Source organism: Rhineura floridana, chromosome 18, assembly GCF_030035675.1.
Source record: "Rhineura floridana isolate rRhiFlo1 chromosome 18, rRhiFlo1.hap2, whole genome shotgun sequence".
In the NCBI taxonomy this organism is placed as follows: domain Eukaryota; kingdom Metazoa; phylum Chordata; class Lepidosauria; order Squamata; family Rhineuridae; genus Rhineura; species Rhineura floridana.
The window spans coordinates 9,885,780-9,907,621 of record NC_084497.1 but is presented as its reverse complement, the minus strand read 5'-3'; the positions used below and the strand labels follow the sequence as shown (position 1 = coordinate 9,907,621).

At 43.9% G+C, this 21,842-nt stretch overlaps 2 protein-coding genes and 1 long non-coding RNA gene across 6 annotated transcripts in view; 1 reads left to right on the top strand and 2 right to left on the bottom strand.

Annotated features, from left to right (window-relative positions):
• Window positions 1-1,391: 1,391 nt before the first annotated feature.
• Window positions 1,392-8,976, bottom strand: GDF1 (growth differentiation factor 1). The gene is made up of 2 exons (XM_061600512.1): window positions 8,575-8,976; window positions 1,392-2,834 (listed from the first exon to the last, which is right to left on the bottom strand). Exons 1-2 carry the CDS (start codon window positions 8,855-8,857, stop codon window positions 2,026-2,028), a joined length of 1,092 nt encoding a protein of 363 aa, XP_061456496.1. The 5' UTR covers window positions 8,858-8,976; the 3' UTR covers window positions 1,392-2,025.
• Window positions 6,822-21,842, top strand: part of LOC133372225 (uncharacterized) — a 36,486-nt gene continuing 21,465 nt past the window's right edge. For both annotated transcript variants that reach the window (XR_009759467.1, XR_009759468.1), the window contains exons 1-2: window positions 6,822-6,967; window positions 9,083-9,166. This is a non-coding gene — a long non-coding RNA (uncharacterized LOC133372225). The remainder of the gene's footprint in view (window positions 6,968-9,082; window positions 9,167-21,842) is intronic.
• Window positions 11,225-21,842, bottom strand: part of CERS1 (ceramide synthase 1) — a 39,938-nt gene continuing 29,320 nt past the window's right edge. For all 3 annotated transcript variants that reach the window (XM_061600513.1, XM_061600515.1, XM_061600516.1), the window contains exons 3-7: window positions 21,467-21,647; window positions 18,339-18,500; window positions 17,485-17,632; window positions 14,959-15,092; window positions 11,225-12,353 (exon numbers count right to left, since the gene is read on the bottom strand). In XM_061600513.1, the coding sequence (XP_061456497.1) occupies window positions 12,311-12,353; window positions 14,959-15,092; window positions 17,485-17,632; window positions 18,339-18,500; window positions 21,467-21,647 (668 nt within the window). In that variant the 3' untranslated portion in view covers window positions 11,225-12,310. The remainder of the gene's footprint in view (window positions 12,354-14,958; window positions 15,093-17,484; window positions 17,633-18,338; window positions 18,501-21,466; window positions 21,648-21,842) is intronic.

The window sequence follows — 21,842 nt, the reverse complement described above, 5'->3', positions numbered from 1 at the left end:
CGTGAGCCTCCCACCACAGAGAATCCACAGGGCACTGTTTCGTGGTTGATTTTAATTCTGAACTGAACTTTTAACTACAAGATAATATAAAGAATCCATAGCAAACTCTCTTCCATTTACAGAGGGTTAAAGACATTCCAACAATAATTCACTATCTACAGTAACACTTGTCCTAAGGTTTTATTATAATAACAATATCTTGAAGTCCATAAAAAAAATCCACACCCAACACACTCATACAGCTTTTCCAAGAAATGAAACTGAGCCTCAACAAGAGGGGAGAAGCAAACGTATTTGCTGAAGCATTTCCTGTCTCTGAGCTGTAGAGGGAGCTACACTACCCTCTTGGAGACCAATTATCCATGAAAAAACCCCGTTTACGGTAACCTTTTTGCCTGTTGGCAGTGGAGGACATTCTGTGTTAGGAATATAACAGAGCATTTCTGCATTACCTGGGTGGGCTTCCTCTGCCCCACATCAAGTGCTGAACGATCCTGTGAAGAACTATCCTATCAAATGCTGCATCAATGGATGAAAGCTATCTTTCTATAATGTTTAACAAAAGTGTGTAGTCCACCAGCCCTGCAATATCGAAGACTGAGATGATCTTCCCCTCTATTCAGCAATAGTTAGGCCTCATATTGAGTACTGCGTCCAGTTCTGGACACCACAGTACACAGGATGCAGATAAACTGGAACGGGTTTAAAGGAGGGCAACGAGGATGATCAGCAGACTGGAAACAAAGCCCTATGAAGAGAGACTGAAAAAACTGGGCCTGTTTAGCATTGAGAAGACTGAGAGGAGATATGATTGCACTTTTCAAGGACTTGAAAGGTTGTCACACAGAGGACAGCCATCTTGATCATCCCAGAGTGCAGGACCTGGAATAATGGGCTCAAGTGACAGGAACCCAGATTTTGGCTGAACATCAGGAAAAACTTCCTAACTGTTAGAGCCGTACGACAATGGAACCAATGACCTAGGGAGGTGGTGGGTTCTCCAACCCTAGAGGCATTCAAGAGGCAGCTGGGCAGGCACCTGTTGGGTATGCTTTAAGTTGGATTGCTATATTGAGCTTGGAGTTGGACTCGACGGCCTTATAGGCACCTTCCAACTCAACTATTCTGTGATTCTCCGAACAGAAGCCCTTCACACTGCAACATTTTGATGCAGGGCCCCACTTGTCAACACCTATTAAGAGTCAAGACACCTCCGAGGATCAAATACCAAGAGCACATATAATGAGGGAAGGGGCTGTTGCTTTCACATCAAAGGGGGGCTTCCTGGAGGCATCTGGTTGGCCATGGAGAGAAATAGGATTCTGGTCTAGATGGTCTAATCTTGTAGGGCTGCTCTTATGCCTAGGATCTTTCCTGATTTGGAAATTTACCATGTAGTGCTATGCATGTGTACTCAATTCAAAGGGTTCAGTGGGCTTTAGTTCCAGGCAAGTGTGTATACTGTTGTTGCTTTAACCCCCCATCAATTAAAAAGAGACCTCAACCTCATTTTAGTTCTGTTTTAATTACGACAAACAGATTCCCTTCTCTCCAGCAAAAACTCACACAGGCAACCCCCACACACAAAGGTTATTAAAACATTTGTAAAAAACAACTTATTCAATTATCATCGCGGTGACCATTAGAGTTATATTCTGAAGATATATTTTTATCCCAAGAAAATAATCTGGAAGTGATAACTGATGTTTAAAATCCTGGTGCAACCCTGCAAAAGGCAACTCCCCCCCCCCATGACAATACTTACGCACAGCTTCAGAAAATAGATTTTTGACGCAGAAAATAAAATTTTGAGATTTTGAAATCCTTTTAAGCAAGCAGTCGTCCGTGGAAGTGGAGCGATCCCCTAACATGCCAGCGCATTATAAACCAAAGGGGTATGGATAATTTGGTTTCCAACAGAGATGCAGCAAGAAGAGTCTAGGCAATGCCCCCCTGCACAACTACCCAATCAAAATGAGTCTGCTGACCTCAGCCAGAGCCGCGCAAGGGAACATATTGCCCCATTTATCGGCATCCGCATTCGTCTACAACCATGTCCTCGTAATGTCTCAGCACAACGTTATCATTGTTGTCGTAATATAGGATAGAGATGGGCGAAAGGCGCACTGGGACACAGCAAGGCTGGGGGGTCCCTTCAGGGTCGAGAGAGTGCACCACTGTTTGCAAAATGGCATGGTTGGTGCTGTTGAGTTCCTCTGTTAGGGGAAAAGGGCACTCCCCCAGGCAGTAGTTAGCCAGGTAACCTTGCGGGGCAATGATCCAGTTCTCCCAGCCGATATCACTGAAGCTGATGTACAACCGGCGTGGCTTGCAAATGTTGCTGGCAGCAGCTGGGACATAGTAAGTACTCCGTCTCTTCCGGGCACTTCTGCAGTCTTTAGGGGTGAGGGAAACCACAAGCAGGGAGGCCTCAAGGAAAGAATCGATGCTGGAGCAAAGCTGTTGCTCTGGGGAAGCTGGGACACCAATTTCAAGGACCAGACCCAAATTCCTAGTGGGGACTTGCCAACCCTTTGCCACCTCAGTCAGATTGAAGACGAACGACTTATACAAGTGGATGAAGGACTGCTCAGCCAAGAGCTTCCGGCTGTACGCGTGGCTGGACATGCCCCACAGGGCCATTTGGGAAGCCTTGTAGAGGGTCAGCTCAAAAGGGTAACCCGGCTTAGCAGCATGGTATTGATTGTGGTGGAACCTAATCTCCAGCTGGGCCATGGTCACCTGCTCCCCTTCATCCAGGGCAGAGAAATTAAAATACAGCCGCTTTTGTAGACACAACCAGCTCCGGGGCTCATCCCTGTGCATGAACTGGCCTAGAAGAAAAAGAGAAATTAACAACTCTTAGGCAGGGCCAAACTTACCATTATTAATAATAAGTGTTAATTGTGTAATGATTATTTACTAATTTTAACAATTATTGTTTATAGCAGTGTCAAAATATGCACTAAAATCAAATACACAAATAGGTATCGATTTGTTAATTAAATTTATATCCTACCCTCCCTCCCAGGTAATAAAACGAGGCAATTAAAACGTCTAAAATCTAAAATGTTTTTAATCTTAGATGTTTTGAAAGCTTTTTTTAAGAAACGTTTTTGAAGATTTTTTTTAATGTGTTTTAAAGTTTGTTTTTATGAAGTTTTAATGTTTTTAGTGCTTTTGTTTGCCGCCTTGGGCTCCTGCTGGGAGGAAGGGTGGGAAATAAATCAAATAATAAAACCAATTCCAATACAGATGCAGACTGGGATTAAGAGTCCTACTTAAAAGACTTGTTGACATACAACCCATAAGAACAGATCATGGTTTTATTGTAGACAATAAAAGTCCCATTAAAACATTAAAAATATAAACATATCCCTGTATTAAAGAAACAAAAGTCTGCTGCCTGATTAAATCAAAGACATCTTTTATTCTTGTCAACTTGACTGAGCTGGGAGGGTCATCTAACCCCCCCCCTCGCCACTTCACAACAGGATCTCTACAGCATCTCTGACAAGTTGGCCATTTTAAAGCATTTCTAGCATCATCGTCCTGTTTACTTATTTATTTTTATTTAACAGGATTTATATACTTATTGATCAAAATATATAGTAAAATTACTGATAAAATAAGATGTTAAAAGCAAGGTATCCTAATTTTTTTCCAAATACAGTTACGTCTTTGTAGGCTTGCATAAAGAAAAAAAAGGGTTTAGCAGACATAGCAATATAAATTGGAGGGGAAGGGTGAGTTTGCTCTTTAGTAGAAACAGTATCTCGCCTCCCTCCCTTACACCCAAGATTTTTGCACAAAGGAAATATCAACCCTTTATGCAAAAGTACTCCAAATACATTAACCTGGAAGATGAAAGATCTCTTTTAAACTGTTATCTCTCACATATCAAGGTTTAGAGGCCTTCAGGCAGGCAGTTAAGACTTAATCATTTCTGATTGCATTTTCTAACTAAGTTCTGTGATCCTATTGCTTTTCACTGATTTTTGAATGGCCTTAAGGGGTTTTAAATGGCTCTGGACTGGTCTTAAATGGTATTATGAGGCCAGGTTGTACCCAATGTTAGTCATACTCAGAGCAGACCAAGTAAAAATGACGGACATGATTAATTTAGGTCTATTAATGTCAATGGGTCTGCTGTGAGAATGATGCATCTTATTGATTCTAACAGTTGATCGGCAATTGCATTTTTTCTAATGGAAGCCTCTTTGCAAGGATATTTGTCCTAAAAAGCAGCTTATCGATATTTTAAACAAGAAAAAGAGTTTCCTTTCAAACACTCAACAGGGTAGACTACAACCATGCCTTTAATTTTTTACATCAGCCTCTTGGGCATGTTTATTTTACATGTGCCCACAGGGCATTTTTTAGGGAATTCTTACTGGATGACCATTTTTTCATCCACATTGTTTGTACGTGGAAGTCTCTCTACCATGTACAAGCTCTGACATTTGGACTGAGGTGAAAGTGGCTCAAACGGAAAAAAAAGAAAGACTACAGCCTTGCAAATGCATTCACATGTTACTAGCCTAGCAAAAGTCTTCCTAGCCTGCCTACCCTGCAGGAAATATATGAATTAAAAAGCTATTTATTTATTTACTGCATTTATAATTAAAGCTTATGATCCACGCCCTGCTTGTACCGAAAACAAGAATGAAGATACAGAGAACTGGACATCACTGTGAACAGGGGGGAGAGATTTTGTTAAGAGTTTTTTTTTTCAGAAAGACATGTAGTTTGTATGAAATTGTGTAATGGCGCCTATAATCTACTGTTTCTGTTCAATTTCACTAAACATTCGTGCCTGAAATTCAGTGTTTCAGTGGCTTCCAATCTGAATGTGTGTTCTTGGTTAATTGATTAAATTTCATAGAATCATAGAATAGTAGAGTTGGACGGGGCCTATAAGGCCATCAAGTCCAACCCCCTGCTCAATGCAGGAATCTGACTCAAAGCATTCCCAACAGGTGGCTGTCCAGCTGCCTCTTGAATGCTTCCAGTGTGGGAGAGCCCACTACCTCTCTAATTGGTTCCATTGTCATATGGCTCTAACAGTTAGGAAGTCTTTCCTGATGTCCAGTCGAAATCTGGCTTCCTGCAGCTTGAGCCCATTATTCCGTGTCCTGTACTCTGGGACGATCTAGAAGAGATCCTGGCCCTTCTCTATGTGACAGCCCTTCAAGTACTTGAAGAGTGCTATCATATCTCCCCTCAGTCTTCTCTTCTTCAGGCTAAACATGCCCATTTCTTTCAGACTTTCCTCATAGGGCCTTGTTTCCAGTCCCCTGATCATCCTTGTTGCCCTCCTCTGAACCTGTTCCAGTTTGGCTGCATCCTTCTTGAAGTGCAGAGACCAGAACTGGACGTGGTATTCAAGCTGAGGCCTAACCAGTGCTGAATAGAGGGGAACTAACACTTCATGCGATTTGGAAACCATACTTCTGTTAATGCAGCCTAATATAGCATTTGCCTTTTTTGCAGCCGTATCACACTGATGGCTCATATTCAGCTTGTGATCAACGACAATTCCAAGATCCTTCTCACATGTCGTATTGCTGAGCCAATACGACATTCATTATTCATTATTATTATTTATTACATTCATATACCGCCCCATACCTGAAGCTCTCTGGCCGGTTTAAAACAACTGAAAACATTAAAAATATATATAGAAATTTAAAAACAGTGGGTGTCTAAAAGCTAGGATTGAGTGTCCATTTGGACACACAACCATTACTTTAAAAATGTCTTGAGTGCCCCATTGGCTGAACACTGAAATACACGATAGGTCCATCCCATCCTAGTATGGGCTGCTCACCCATCATACATTTAAAGCACATGGCTCCCTCTCTCTCCCAAAACATCCTAGGAAGTATTAGTTTGTAAAGGGTGCTAGAAAGTGTTGCCCTCTGAGGGGTAAACTATATTTCCCAGGATTCTTTGGGGAAGCCATATGCTTTAAATGTATGGCGTGGAGGAGTCATAGTCTCCTCCTATTGGCAATGGTTCTCTCAGCTTTCTGCGAGCCCAAGATTCCTTTTTCACTGGTCTGAACTTGGAGCCCTGCTCCAAGCTCACCTACATACACAGCATGCTCACCAACGCCTTTAAGAACAGCTTGATTTGCAAACATTTAGATGGCAAATGGTGCTCATCATCACCAGGATGTGAGAGTTCTCACTCGTTTTAATCCTTGCAGATATGAAAAACGCAGGAAGAGCTGCAGGCTCTGATTTCTTACACACACACACACACACACACACACATCCATCCATACATCAGCTGGCAATCTTGGTAATGTGTATTCCACAATGCCAGAGACAGATGAAACAAGGTGATAAGGGCCACATTCATTTGCATCTGGTATGGGACAAACTCTGTTAAAGATGCTCAGAACCCAGGGGAAAACGAAAGGAGAGTTTCTTCCCCACTCACCCACCCCCAATTTTTATTTTTGTAAACAGACAGCCTGCAAAGATCGGAACACTTTTCCTTCAATAAATTTTGAATTTTTTGCCTTGCGATTTAGATCATGCAAGATTTCTTATAAGGTGGGTTTTTTTAAAATCTGGATTGCATTTTTACGTAAACGAACACATACGATATTAATGCAATCATGAGTCAAGCTATGTCTAGTGAGTCAGTCCAGTAACAAATTAATAGTGGGGGTGGTTAAGCAGAGACGATGGGTTGAATCCATTGCGAGTTGTACTCAGAGTAGACTAAATTAAATTAATGGTCATGATTAATTTAACTCATCTGCTCTCAATGGGTCTACTCTGAGTAGAACTTAGTTGGATACAACCCACAGGCTCCTCTAAGCAGACTGATCAGGAAGTAGACTCAGCTGGGCTCAGCTTACTTCTGAGTAAACATGCTGAGGATCCTCAAACAATAAACTAGAAGAAGCTTTATGTCACTGTCCTTTGCTTGGAAGTCTGCTCACTGAATTCAGGTTAGTGATAGTTAAGAGATTAAATGTATGTGAAATAGTCACACCTTCTACCATAGCAGACTGGTGAGAATTTACTCAGCATTGCTGAGCTGATTATATTAACACCTGTAGAGGAGCACTGAAGTTTGTTGCCATCATTTGTGGGTTTAACAGAGACAAAGGATTATCATCCCCCAACATGTGTTAAATAGCTTGCCAAGATAAGGATATCTGGGCCATTGAGGACATAATTTTTGTAGTTTTTATGGCCCCACAAGCCTCTTGGTTGCTTTTGCTGCAAGGGCTAGGATAGCAACACACCCATCCACCCAGAAATTTTTACCACTGAAAAATCAACAGACTTAAAAAGTTAGCCAGTCCATTGAATTCAATCGGTCTCCTCTGCAGAGGACTTAGAGGATAAAACTGATTACATCTCCTTGGTTGGCTTTTAAATCCTTTCTAAAACGGCCCCAGTCTTTCACAAATCTATTCATCATTTGCAGGCAATATCTGTTTTAGATTTGAAAAATGTTTTTATATATGGAATTGTTTTTCAATTGTTTTTATGTTTATTTTTTTACTGTGAAGTCACTTCAAGATATTTCTATGGTAAGCAATTCATAAATGGCACCCAATAAATACATAAATAAAACAATTATTATTTCATTCATTTTGTCAGTGGCCTTACAGGGCAGTCTCCAGGCTGACTTGGAAGAGGTACTTGTTAAAACTGAAAAGGGCAAATGAGTAATGTGTTGAAACTGAGCTAGCCAAATCCGCAAAATTGCTCAGAAAAAAATTACATTCCACGCCCCACCCCCCGTCTTGTGCCAAATCTCATTGCGTTAACCAGCTGGGACCAGAGTTACCCTAGCTGGGATTGTATCCAACTAAATTCTACACAGAGCAGACCAGTTGAAATTGATGGACCAAAGTTACTCATGTTCATTAATCTCAATAGGTCTACTCTGAGTATGACTAACATGGGATTATAGTCCTTATGTTAACTTCTTTATTGGAAGTTTGCAAACTCCTAGAGGCACAAATCTAGTTGTAATTTAGATTTGTGCTTCTGAAGCTGTATGAAGCCCTGCAGTATTGTGAAGTATTATTGTTCTTGCAAATATTGTCTGTCTACGCTCGTGCTAATTTATACCTGAGGACCAGTCTGCTCTGATGGATCCCTGACTCACACCCCATAGTGTGGCTTTTATTGTTTTGCAATCAACCCTAACCCTTCTCCAACACTTTTGGCCTCAAGATCTGTTAAGCAGAAGCCTAAGTAAATCAAAACAAATAAAATTAGGTTGAATTTTGTTTTTATCCTGGATTTGGCTTTTATTCCACAAAACTGATTTTAGGAAGTTGGACTACTTTTATGTATTTTATGGAACTTTGTGGGGGAGAGATCCACTTTGGGGTGTATTTGATAAAGAAAAGCAGGATATAAAATGCAAAGATAGATTTCCAAGATGATGAACAAACGCTTACCTAGGAGTAAGTCCCACTACTCCTGAGTAGACCTGTAAAGGATTGCTCAGCGTATTCCAACAGAGAGAAAACACAGAGGGATAAAAGCAGAAACCCATAAAAGACACCTCCCACCCCAACATTTTTCATCATACCTTGATCTGGAAAAACACGGATGATGTTCCCGGGTATCTTAAATTCTTCCACCCAACAAAGTCCTTTCCCTTCCTTTGCAGCTGGAGAAAGCCTGGCTCTCTTCTGGAACATCTTCCAAACCAGAGGGGGCACTGGGGCTGGAGATCTGGGGCTGGGCCTCATATTCAGCCCCAGAGATTTTAACAACATCTTTTCCTGCCTGTGCAAATCCATCCCCCCTACCAGCAAGACCCAAAGCACCCCAGTTGCCAGGCTGATTTGGAGGTAGTGCAAATGCCCCATTAAAAAAAAAAAAGCTTTTATTTTTGGAGAAGCTTTCACAAAGGCGCTTGTTTTGCACAGCAACAGCTTCTGAGGCTGCAAAGGGTCTTGGGGGGGAAGCAGTCCAAAGAAGATCTACTTTTTTATGTTGGATGGGTGGGAAGAAACTAACAGATAAGGGGGGGTGGAGAAGCAGGCAGTTGATGGACTTGATTGGCTAAAAGGAGGTCTTTGATCTTTTGGCAGCTCACAAGGAGACTGGAGCTTTCTGGGTAAAGTCTAACCTGATGCCCAACCTTCCCCCCCAGCACAGGATGGCTTCCAAACCAGGTGAGTTCAGTCCAGTGTGCTGTGAGGAAGGCCTTTTGTTGCTCTTATTTGTGTATTGTCTCCCTTTCGCTCAAGGAGCTCATACATGGTTGTGATTGTTTTACATCCTCACAACAACCCTGTGGGGTGGGCTAGGCTGAGAGATAGATAACCCATGTGAGTGGGGGATTTGTTTGTAGGTTTTCCTCCCCAGAAAAGGTTTGCATTGAGAGAGGGAGGTTTGGGGTGATTTTGCAATTTTGGGGTGCAATTCCCCTCCAGGCCCCCTCCCCCAGCAAGGCCTGGTCCTGTCCTCCAATGATGCATAAGATGCAGACAATCTTGAGGACGACAACCTTTTAAGCATGTCAAGAGATAGAAAACATCACCAGGAATACAGAATTCAACATCCAATTTTAAATGGCTTGAAAGATGGCAAAAAACTGCAGACAAGATTTTACAAGTGTGATTTTTTTTTTAAATGAGAATTTCTCCACAAGATTGGCCCTGAAATTAACACAAATAACAATTGTTAGTGGAAAACACCTTGGCTCCTTCACATGCCAAAAAACGCCCTTTTGAAGTGAGACCATAAGCCACACACACAGTCGACTCAAGGGACTGATCTGTAGCGGGACTAGAAGTCTGATGTGAATTTTGTCATGATGCTGCCTGTGCACCGGATAGGGAACCTCCTAGATGAGAGACCGCCTGGGAACCATATGTAAGCCGCCTTGCATTTCTATAATGAAAAGAAAGGCGGGGTGTAAATGAAATAAATAAATAAAATTGTCTGTTAAAAGGTGGGATTTGAGCTGTCAAACAACCCAAAGGATTGCATACAGCAAACTCATACTCCAAGCTGACGCATATGAACATGGCTAACTTAATTCCTGGACTCCTGCTGGGAGGAACGGCAGGATATAAATATAACAATAATACATACATTGCAGTGGGCCGCATCCAGTGTTAGTCATACTCAGAGTTGGCCTGCTGACATTAATGGACATTACTTACTTAGAGTCTGTTCTGACCAGTTGGATATAACACATTGAAGTGAATGGGTGCAAATTAATTGTGTGGATTTATTTCAGTGGGTCTGCTCTGGATACAACTTAGTTGTGTTTAAAAGCTCAAAACATACTAACCCTTTTAAGGAACGACATGTTGTTCCACCCCACAACTGGCTTATACGAATCAGCCCGGCAATCCATCCAGCTCTGCATTTTGTAGACTGGCTGGCATGCAGGCGTCATTCCCTTCCATACCGGGAGATGCCGGGGCTGAGCTTGGGCCCTCCTGCGTGCAGCGCTCTATCACGGAGCAACGGCCTTTCCTCACCTAACCGCTAAAATTCAGTTGAGCAGCAGGAAAAAGAGGGCAGCAGAGATAAGAAGGGTGGGTGGGGCCTGGGAGCAGACTGAGGCGGGCCTGGCAGAGGTCACATCTGGCTCAGAGGCCCCCCACGTCTGCTGTAAATCTTGCAGTCCCACATGGCCAGTAAAACAAAGCTGAGACCCTTAGAATGCACTGGGAGACATTAGGGTTCCCTGCCCCCCACTTTGGTTTTTTCCTTCAAAAATTACCCCCAATTTCCCACAAAACACCACCACCACCATCTTGCTCCCACCGATGCCAACTTCCTCCTCTGGGTTGAACGGGCTGTGTGGGTGGAAAGGGGGTGCCAGGTAGGGTGAGGGTTTAGCAGCCATACATGGGTGGGCTCTAATCTAAAGTCGGCTCTGTGGGCCCTTGTGATCCAATCTAGCTGAGCCCCAAACATCAGCAGTTAGACTGGCGCTGGGCAGGAGCCAGATTCAAATCTCTGGTCAGCCGCAATGCTCGCTGGGTGACTTTGGGCCACGCATTGACTCTCAGCCTGACCTACCTCACAGGGTTATTGTGCGATGGGGGGAGGTGTCATGAGATCCTTCGAGGCAGAGCAAAAAATAAATAATAAAGCAGGCCTCCCAGATTGTTTTTACCCACACTTCACTGGCGGCTCATACTAGTACCTCTGCATGGTATTCCCCAAGAAAGAATATAAAACTGGAATAACCAGATGTACAGACAGCTGGATAAAAATATGGATGCTAATAGTTTTAATAGTCTAAACAACATCCCCCTTGCAAAAAATAATAATAATGGCCACCCGTCTCTGTCCATTGGTACTCCCCCACCACTACAGGATCATCTTTCTCACACAGATCCTCTTTCCTCATTGCATGCTATGGTACAGTATTTGAAGGTAAACAGTCTCTGCACATGGAGGCTCCAACTGTCATCAGCGGGGAAACTGCAGTGCATTTAGTGCCACCCCCTTTGTCTCCGACCACCCCTAGTTATTTGGGTATTCTCCTAAGTTTGGCAACTTCTCCCGTTTCTTCCCTGCCCGCCCCCATTTTTTTTTTTTTAAATTAAAAGTCTCTTTTCAGAAACAAATTCAGAAGAGGTCCCGATCAATCGTCATTTTGTGGGTTCAGGGCTTATTTGCACATGACCCAAAATCAAGTAGCAGGAAAAAAACACGCACCCTGAGACAAGACGTAATTCGCCTCTCCCAACCAGGCTAAAGACCGATCCAGAAAATATATATATTAAAAAGGGGGGGGGGGACACAAACAAAGTGCTACAGGGTGGGATTAGCATCCGCAGATTCACACGTGTGCTCATCCAGTCTGATTCCAACAGAACTCTTGTTCATTTCGCCAGTCGGGGCTCTGGAAGCGAGAGACCAAGGGGTTGAGTCCGGCGCATTCTGAAGAAGGCTGCACAGGGGATGTTGGGTGAGGAGATGCAATGCCCTTCCCCGCCCAGGTCGCAGTCCAGTCTCTCTGCTGGACATGCTACAACCATCTGAAGTCAGAACGTGTTGTTATCTTGTAAGAGCGGCCTGTTCCAATCTGGCCATCCTCTCCACAGGCCTCTGGGTTGCGCCAACCAACTGCATTCCCCAGGATCAACCCTAACCCTAGCAAGCGTGTTTTTTTCTTTTGATAAAACACCCTCCGCCCCCACCACAAGTCACCCACGGGTGCTCCCCCACCCCTTTTGGCTCCAGGTCTCAACAGGGTTGGAATGGCTGGCTCTTCCTCTGTGCCTCGCCAAACAGGCCGGGGTTTCAGCAAAGGGGGTCCTTGCAGGCTGAGGTCCAGCAGGCGCCGCTTATAAACGCTTGTCTTTCACGAGCCCATTCTTCAAATGCTTCCTGTGGAAGAGAGAGGGCAATCAGCACATGAAGGCAGGGCCCAGCATTCTGTGCCACTCCAGCATGGCCAACAGCCCAGAGCAGGGGGGCCCAAATGTGCCCTCCCCCAGGCACCTCCATTCAGTATTCTGCAGGCCTCAGCCCTCACTAGCCCTGTTCCATGCCCTCCCTCAAGAGCTTTTGCCTGGCTGGAATATATCATTAACCTGTGACAATGCCTCTTGCTCACCTTGATAAGAGGATGGAGAGAGGTGCATGTATGGCTGGAATGCAGGCAATCATACCAAAATACAGAGCTGCACTCGTTGCTGTGCCCACTTTTGCCTCTGGCCCCACCTACCCCTGGTACATGCCCCCTTGAAAAGACTGGGGCCCGTGGCCTGGCACACACACACCCCAGCCCATCCGCACGTACAAGAATGCCCGCTTCTCAAGAATTGGGATCCTGCCCTGACCAGCTCCATCACAAAACAGGAAGGAGTTATCTCAGTCGGGTGTAGTGGTGAGAGCAATGGATGAGGAGCAGGGTTCAAATCTCTGTTCAGCCGTGAAGCTCACAAGGTGGCCTCAGGACAGTCCCTGTCTCAGCCTGAGCTACCTCAAAGGGCTGTTGTGAAGATAAAGCAATGGACAGAGAGAATCTTGCACATCAATTTGAGCTGGTAGGAAGACACAACATATGTATATTAAAGATTTTTTTAAAAGGGAATCTTTGTCAAAATTACTTGGACTTTTAAAAAAAAACGAATAGCATTCAGTCTAACAGCACCTCATTGTGAGGTAGGCTAAGCTGAGAGAGAGAGGTTTGAACCACGTCAGCTCAATGTAGCTTTGTAAAGAATCTGAATGTCAGATTTTGGGCTGTAGTCAATGTTAGTCCTACCAACGAAAAAGGAAGAAGAGATGCCTGATAGTAACATGAATAACCAAGAAAAGTCACTACACCGGATGTGCAGTTAAAATGCAATTTACTACTAGAAGACCTGATTCACTAGAAAAGACCATAATGCTGGGAAAAACAGGAGTAGAAAAAGAGGAAGGCCAAACAAGAGATGGATTGATTCCATAAAGGGAGCCACAGACCTGAACTTACAAGATCTGAACAGAGTGGCTCACGAGCAGAGCTTGGAAAAGTTACTTTTTTGAACTACAACTCCCATCAGTTCCTACCTGCTTGTGGTTACTGCCTCTCACTAGGCACCACCAGGGACTCCACCAGTCCGGACTGTCCTTTTTTATGGTTTCTCTCCCCGCTCTAGCACAGATCTCAACAGATCCCCCTGCTAGGCAGCACCACCAGTCACGTCCTATAACCAGTATTCCCAGAGACTCTGCCTGAGTCTCTTTATCAGGTTACCTCTGTGACTGTGTGCTTAAGCTGTCCCCAATCCCTTTGATCTTTATATAAAAAGCATACAACTCTGGGTTGCTCTGTTGCTCACGACAGATATTCAAGATACTCAGATGTTAGCAGCCAGCCTTGAGTTCCCCATAAACATCTTCAGAGAAGAAAATGCAAATTGTATAAGTAGTCAATGTCGCAATTCACTAATTGTCTTCTTGTGAGGATGATGTGTCCTCATATACAAAATAAGTTCTTATCAGGAAGAGGGCTAACTCTGCTCAACCCAAGGCATTTTAACTGCACATCCAGTGTAGTGGCTTTTCTTGGTTGTCAATGCTAGTCCTACTCAGAGCAGACACATTGAAATTGATGGACATTACTAATGTGGATCCATTCATTTTAGTGGGTCTACTCTGAGTAGGACTTAGCTGACTGTAAAACTACGTTGGACAGGTTCTCTGGGGCACAGGAAGCAAAGCATTGTGGGAAATCCAGACGCGGGAAAATGAGATTCTGTAACCAATTACTGGAACGACCAGATACCAATAGCTACACTTGCATTTACATCTTGCACTGAACACAGGAGATTAGACTAGATAACCTCTAGGGTACTTTCCAACTCTTGCACTGGCTTTAGCAAAAATTTTGTGCGTTTTACATAAATATTATAAAACACAGTTTTAAAACTGTGTTGTTCCATTACTTAAAGTAATAGAATTACAAACTGCTTTACAAAGCTTCCACTTAAGAGCGATCTAAAATTTAAAATTTAAAACTAAAATTTAGTTTTAAAAATTAAAATTTAAAACATGTATTTGTCAAACCCCTAACAGAGGGTCACCCTGGCCCCCACAGACGCCTTGATTCCAGGCCTCCCCTGCCCAACACCCCTCTTTTCAAAGCAGAAGGTAGCTCCTTGAGAGCTGAATGGAACATCCACATTTGGATGCATTCTACCTCTGAAGGCAGGCTGCTAGTTTTCATGCTCTGCTTCTGGGCTTCAGACTGGCCACTACCATAAACAGAATGATGTTCAAGTCAGACCCTTACAAAATTCTTACAAAAGACAGTTCTAGCAAAAGAACCTTCACCTTAAGGGGCAGTCTATCTCCAAATACTAGTTTTTGGGGAGGTGCTCTTGAGCCCTGCTCATTGACTCCATAGAAGCACCTGACATGTCCACTGTCAGAAGCAGGTAGCTGGGTGAGATGGATGTTGATACAAATATATATTTTTCTCCCTCCCTCCTGGCATAATTACCCTTCCTTCCAGGAGCTGGGGATGTGAAGCTCCCAGTCTTTCTTCCTCGAGGCCGCGTCAACGTCATATTCCCGCACATCATTCAGTTCTTGAACCTGCCCCAGCATGACCCTTGCCACAAAGAGGATGATGTACTGCAGGGAGAAAGGGAGAAGGCTAGTCAGCTAGCTGGCCACTGCTTTGCATCCTCTATTTCCAGATTCAACTTTATAAATAACCCAAAGATTTATGTATCTATTACATGTAAAACCCAAACTTTCTTCCAGCATGAAACCCACCTGTCAAAGGTCAGAGGGGCTAGTTATAACTGCCAATTAGCTAATCAGGGGTTGCAATGAACCTCTTTGAAGCAGTCTGATCAATGCAAGCACGCCTTCAAAGGGGCTTGCTGATAGCACTGACTGGCTGATTGACATTGACGGAGAGCTCCGCTTGTAAAGAAACAAGTGGAACTCACAAAAGGCTCCTAATTTATAGCTTTATGGCTGCATCCTTACCTGTCTGGAAGAAGTGGGCTAGTAATTGATCTATTCAAACATAAGATGTGATTTTGTGACTATCAGTCATGGGGCGTGACTTAAAAAAATTCCTTATCTTAGTGGTAGGTTTTTCCAATGCATTAACATTTATTATATATATAAAAATGGCTAGCATTCGTAAAACTTTATATAAAACAATCATAGTACTGTTTTTAGCTTGTACGTCGCCCAGAGTGGCTGGATAACCAGCCAGATGGTTGACTAATAAATTTAATAATAAAATAAATAAATAAATAAATATGTAACAATAAAATGCCTTTGTACTACACAAATCCCATCGAATACATGTAAGTGTAATGAAAAATGGAAGTGGACTGCCTTCAAGTCGATTCTGACTTATGGCGACACTGAACAGGGTTTTTATGGTATGCGGTATTCATTGCCCTCCTCTGAGGGTGAGAGGCAGTGACTGGCCGAAGGTCACCAAGTGAGCTTCATGGCTGCATGGGGATTTGAACCCTGGTCTCCCAGGTCATAGTCCAACACCTTAACCACTACACCACACTGGCTCTCCATAAGTGTAATACGTATACAGAAAAAAGGCTAACATTCATAAAACCTTGTATAAGGCAATCATGTATTATAATAATGCCTTTTGGCTGAACAAGCTCCAAATGTGTTTCAACCTTTTCTGGTCTTCTTCAGTGGGAGTAGTGAATTTTTATCAGCTGTTACGTTCCTTTGGCATTCTTGGGTTATACAAGCAGGAAGCGCTACACCTTTTCTATACAGATATTGCCTTGTGCAGTCAAGACTGGAAAATGAATGTTAGGAATCCTTACTGATGTAAGCCTCTCCAATTCAATAAATGGCTTGTTATCTCAGCCAGTTTATATATATATTAAACTTACATGTATTAGATGGGATTTGTTTAGTACAAAGACATTTTATTGTTACATATGGTTATTTTATATAAAGTTTTATGAATGCTGGCTAATTTTATATATAATAAATTTTAATGCATTAGAAAAACCTACCGCTAAGATAAGGAATTTTTTTCAGTCATGCCCCATGACTGATAGCCATTCAAACATCACAAAATCACATTTAAAGTTTCAATAGATCAATTACTAGCCCAGTCGGCTACTTCCGGGCTTGTTTAGGTTGCGTTTCTTTCCTTTTTGGCACAAGTCTGCATCCTTACCTGCCCCTCACCCATAAGAGATAAGGTAGGGCAGGTGGGCATACTTTGGGGAAAATGGCCCCGCAGGCCAAGTGTCTGAGAAGTGTCCAGATTAGTGGCTGGGGTTCCCTTAAGATCTCATATAGCCCCTGATTTAAAACAGTTGCACTGGTTGCCAGTTAGTTACTGGGCCTAATTTAAGGTGTTCATGCCAGCGTTTAAAGCCCCAAACAGGACCCAAATATCTGAAAGACCACCTCCTGCCCTACAGACCTTTTTGGGTGTTAAGATCAGCAGATGGGGCTCTTTTAGTAGTTCCACCGCCCTCAGAAGTTCAGAGCTGGGGGGGGGGCGGCCCAGTAGAGGGCATTCTCTGTGACAGCTCCTAGATTGTGGAACTCATTGTATGGTTTTCATTGAACGGTGGAGATGCATCTTTTTGTCCTGGCCTTTGAGACCTGAGATGTCTATTATTTAGGACACATCCTAGTTGTGATTGTAATTTGTTTTGAACTGTTTTGGTGATGTATTTTACACTGCTATGACCCACCCAAGGACTTTAGGGTTGAAAGGCAGGTAATAAATCAAATCAACTGGAGGCATTCAAGAGGCAGCTGGACAGCCATCTGTTGGGAATGCTTTGATTTGGATTCCTGCATTGAGCAGGGGGTTGGACTAGATGGCCTTATGGGCCCCTTCCAACTCTACTATTCTATGATTCTATTCTGTCGGGAATGCTTTGATTTGGATTCCTGCACTGAGCAGGGGGTTGGACTAGATGGCCTTATGGGTCCCTTCCAACTCTACTATGATTCTATGAATTAAGAACAGGAAGATAATTAGGTCTATGGGCTGGAGACTCACCAGGAACCAATAGATGTTCATCAGCAGCAGAATGCAGAGCAAAGCATTGAAGAAGAAATAAAAAGGGATGTCGGGCACAGCCTGGAGGCTGGTGTGGCAAGTGGCGTACAGCACCTTGAGGGGGAACCAGTACAGGCGGAACCAGAACCTGTCAAGAGGAGGAAAAGAGCGTCACTTCTGTTTTGCATGCAGAAGGTCCCAGCATTTCGAGGTAGAGCTGGGAAAGACTCCACTGCCAGTCAGTGTAGGCCATACTGAGCTAGATGGATCTGACTCAGTACAGGGTGCCTTAAATGTTCTCATTCAAATAAAAATCAACTGTATTTACACATTACGGAAACCTCCATATGGAAGCGTTTTTCATTTTTCAAGTGAAAAAGAGAAGAAGCCACAATGACAACGACACGGCCTAATGATAGCCTAATGATAGCTCCATATATTCCATCAATGCCCAGTTGCTTTTTAAAAATTAAATGTGAATAAAAGAGAACACCAGAAGCATGTAAAAGAGGGCTCCAGTCACCAGAAAGCTTTTTGCACTAGAGCAGTCTATCTGAGGACAACACCCTGGGATTTCAGCATCACAATAATGCAAAACTGATTTGTTGTAGCCACAAAACCTTTTGCTCAAGAGCAGTCTATCTGAGCAGCGAAATCCTGTGATTTCAGCAGCAGTAGCAAGCACCATGGCGATTCAGAAGTAATTGTTTTAGCCGTGGACCAAAACTGAACACTAATTTGTAATATGCCTTCCTACTGCCTTTGCATGTGTTTGCACAGGTAGGTTTGGAGAGCCACACTTCTCCAGAATCCAGTTGTGGAGAGGGAGGGCGCTTGAGGACAGCTGTACTCACCAGCTGATGCCGAAGGAGATGCAGCCAGCGCTGGAGACGATGTCGTTCAGACGATGGTAGACCCCGCCACGATACTTGAAGTAGACATTGAGCTTGGTAAACTCCAGCTGGACGTCACTGATGTCATGAAGGAAGAAGACAAGAATCCCCACATTGTGGTACCTGGGGCGAGGTGAAAAGGACTGTGTCAACACTTTACACACAGGCGGTCTTGGGTTCAGTCCCCAGCCTCTGGAAGGCGGGTGGCAAAGACCCTTCCGTATTAGGTTTTTACTGGGCTAAATGGGCAAATAATCTGTGTAAGCAGCACCTGTGTTCCTACTTCAATCTGTTTGGTCCACGAGGACTAGAATCTTATTCTGGTTTGGTGATATAGCACATGCTTTGCATGCAGTAGGTCCTGCGGTCAGTCCCCAGCATCTCCAGTCAGGGCTGACACTGTGTAAGTCAACTTCCTATGTTTATATTTGGGAAGGGCTGTAGTTCAGTGGTAGAGCACCTATTTTGCATGCAGAAGAGCTTCAACTTGTGGCATCCCTGGGTAAGGCTGGAAATGTCTCCTGCCTGAAATCCTGGAGAGCTGCTGCCAGTCAGTGTAGACAATACTGAGCAACGGTCTGACTCAGTGTAAGGCTGCTTCCTAAACACTCGAGTAACGGGACTGATGGTATGGCAAGAGAGGGCAGCATCCTGTGTCTCTCTGCTCTTTCACAGCCTCAGTTTTTCCATCTGCAATATGGAGATAATAAGACCAACTGATCTACCTCGCAGGACTGTTGTAAGGCCAGCAAAGGCAATGCATTCGGAATATTTGAAAACACAAATGCCAATTATAATCATCATTACTGTTTTTTATCATTATTGTAATCGTCACTATCCATTTACTCCTTTCCATCGAGAGGAGCTCCACTTCTGGCACCCTTTGACTTCCACTCCCAGCAGCCAGCCTGGGGATACGGAGGGCCATGAATCTCACCAATCCAGTTTCTCAGTCTTCAGTTCTTAACTTCGGTTCTCTACATTTCCACATCAGTGGAAAAGGTTTCCAAGATTTTTTTTCAGCATTTTAGTGCAAATTTCTACTAATACATATTACATATTATTGTATACAATTTCCCCTAATATACACATTTTTGCAAAGCAATTTTCCCTATATAATGCATTTTTGTATTTTATTTTGTATGTTGACAGGGTTGTGGTGCAGCAATTGCAACTGAAACAGAATCCAAACTGGATTCAGGCCTGGTTATGGGATTGAATCTGCCTTGGTCACCCTGATGAATGACCTTTATTGGAAGAAGGACAGGGAGAGTGCGACCCTGTTGCTCTTACTTGACCTCTGAGTACCTTGTGATACTATTGACCGTGGTATCCTTCTGGGCCAACTTGGTGAGATGGGTATCGGAGGCACTGTTTTACAGTGGTTCCAATCCTATCTCTGAGGTCATTTTCAGAGAATAGCATTGGGTGATTGTCTTTTGGCCCCCTGGCAGTTGTGCTGTGGGGTTCCGCAGGGCCTTAGATGATTAGGTCTTCAGGAGATTTGGGGTGAGGTGTCAGCAGTACACTAACAATACCCATCTCTATTTCTCTGTAACATCTGAATCGGGAGAGGCCGTGCAAGCCCTGGACGAGTGCCTGGACTCAGGGGTGGGCTGGATGAGGGCCAATAAACTGAGTCTGAATCCTAGCAAGACAGAGGCACTGTGGGTTAGTGGTTCCCGAGTTCAGATAACAGGTCAGTGGCCTGCTTTGGATGGGGTCATACTCCCTCTGAAAGAGCAGGTCCGTAGTCTGGGGGTGCTCCTGGATCCATCTTTATCACTAGAGGCCCAGGTGACCTCCGTGACTAGGAGTGCGTTTTCCCAGCTTCAAGTTGTAACATAACTGCGGCTGCTTCTAGACCAGAATAGCCTGACCACTGTTGCCTTTGCACTGGTAGCCTCCAGGCTGGATTACTGTAATGCACTCTATGTGGGGCTGCCCTTGAGGTTGGTCTGGAAGCTGCAGCTGGTGCAAAATGTGGTGGTGAGACTGCTCACTGGGGCAGGATATCGCCAACATGTCACCCCGCTGCTCAAAGAATTGCACTGGCTGCCCATTTGCTACCAGGCCAAGTTCAAGGTTTTAGTTTTGGTATACAAAGCCTTATAGAGCTTGGGACCAGGATACCTGAAAGACCGTCTTACCCCTTATATACCCAGTCGATCACTGAGCTCTGCAGGTGAGGGCCTCATCTTATCAGGACACAACATCTGCACAACATAGGAAATGGACCTTTAGTGTGGCGGCACCTACCCTTTGGAATTCCCTCCCCTTAAATAGTAGGCAGGCGCCATCTCTGACATCTTTTCGGCGCCTGCTGAAGACCTTCCTCTTTCAACAAGCCTTTTAAGGAGAGACCTTATCCCAATCTGCATCTGTCCTGAAATCGCATTTTAAGATGTTTTTAAAGTTTTGTTTTAACATGTTTTAAAGTCTTTTGTTTTTAAGATGCTTTAAAGTGCTTTTAGTGCTTTTGCTTGCCACCCTGGGCTCCTTCTGGGAGGAATGGCGGGATATTAAAGAAAGAAAGTCTATACTAGCTGGCACCAGCTCTTTAGGATTTCAGACCATTATCAGGCGCAACCCAGCGATGTCGGGCATCAGATCTGGAACCTTCTGCATATAAAGGAGGTGCTCTTCCACTGAGCTATTTATTTATTTAAAATATTTCTATCCCACCCTTCTACCCTACAATAGGGCACTCAGGGCGGCTATGAGAAAATAGCACACATATATAATAAAATACACAATAAAAACACAAACATTACAGTATATTAAAATGCATAAAATGCTATTAAAATACATAAATGCATTGTGCATGCACATATAAAAGAGTGAGAATGAAAGAACTTAAAAGATAAAAAACTTTAAACAGTGTCAGGCTGACCTGTCAGTCCCAACCAAAGGCTCTCTGGAACAAAATGGTTTTTACACGTTTCTGGAAGACCATCAGGGAGGGAGCAAAGCGGGCTTCTTGGGGCAGGGAATTCCAAAGTCTGGGAATGGTTTAGCCAGCGAAAGAAAGGCGAAGGAGCCAGATGGCAAATTAATGGTCAGGTGAACCGGTGCGGAGGGTGACAAACCTGAACATGTAAGAGAAGGTGATGAGCGCCAGAGTGACCACGTGGTGGGCGAGCATGACGATGGAGTCCCTGCGCCAAGCATCCATGTAGAGCGTGGCATAGATGGAATGACCATAAAAGCTGCCTTGCATCAGGTAGGCGACTGCAATGTTGGTCGGCACCTCCATGCCTTTCTTCCAGTCTGGACAGCCGTGAAGGAAGGGAAAAAGTGAAGTCAATGCACTGGAACCAAAGCAATTCAAGGAACGGAGTTGCTGCTCAGATCCAACCACCCCCTCCAATCAGAAACCCAAGATGCTCAGAGGAACAAAGCATCTAGCTACTGATCTGGCCTCAAGGACCCAGGAGTCCAGAGTGGACATTCCAGCTTATGACC

Coding starts and splice junctions, on each gene's coding strand:
- GDF1 (XM_061600512.1), bottom strand. CDS start 8,857: ATGGGGCATTTGCACTACCTCCAAATCAGCCTGGCAACTGGGGTGCTT. Junction 2,835..8,574: donor CCGTGTTTTTCCAGATCAAG/GTATGATGAAAA, acceptor TTTTTCTTCTAG/GCCAGTTCATGCACAGGGAT.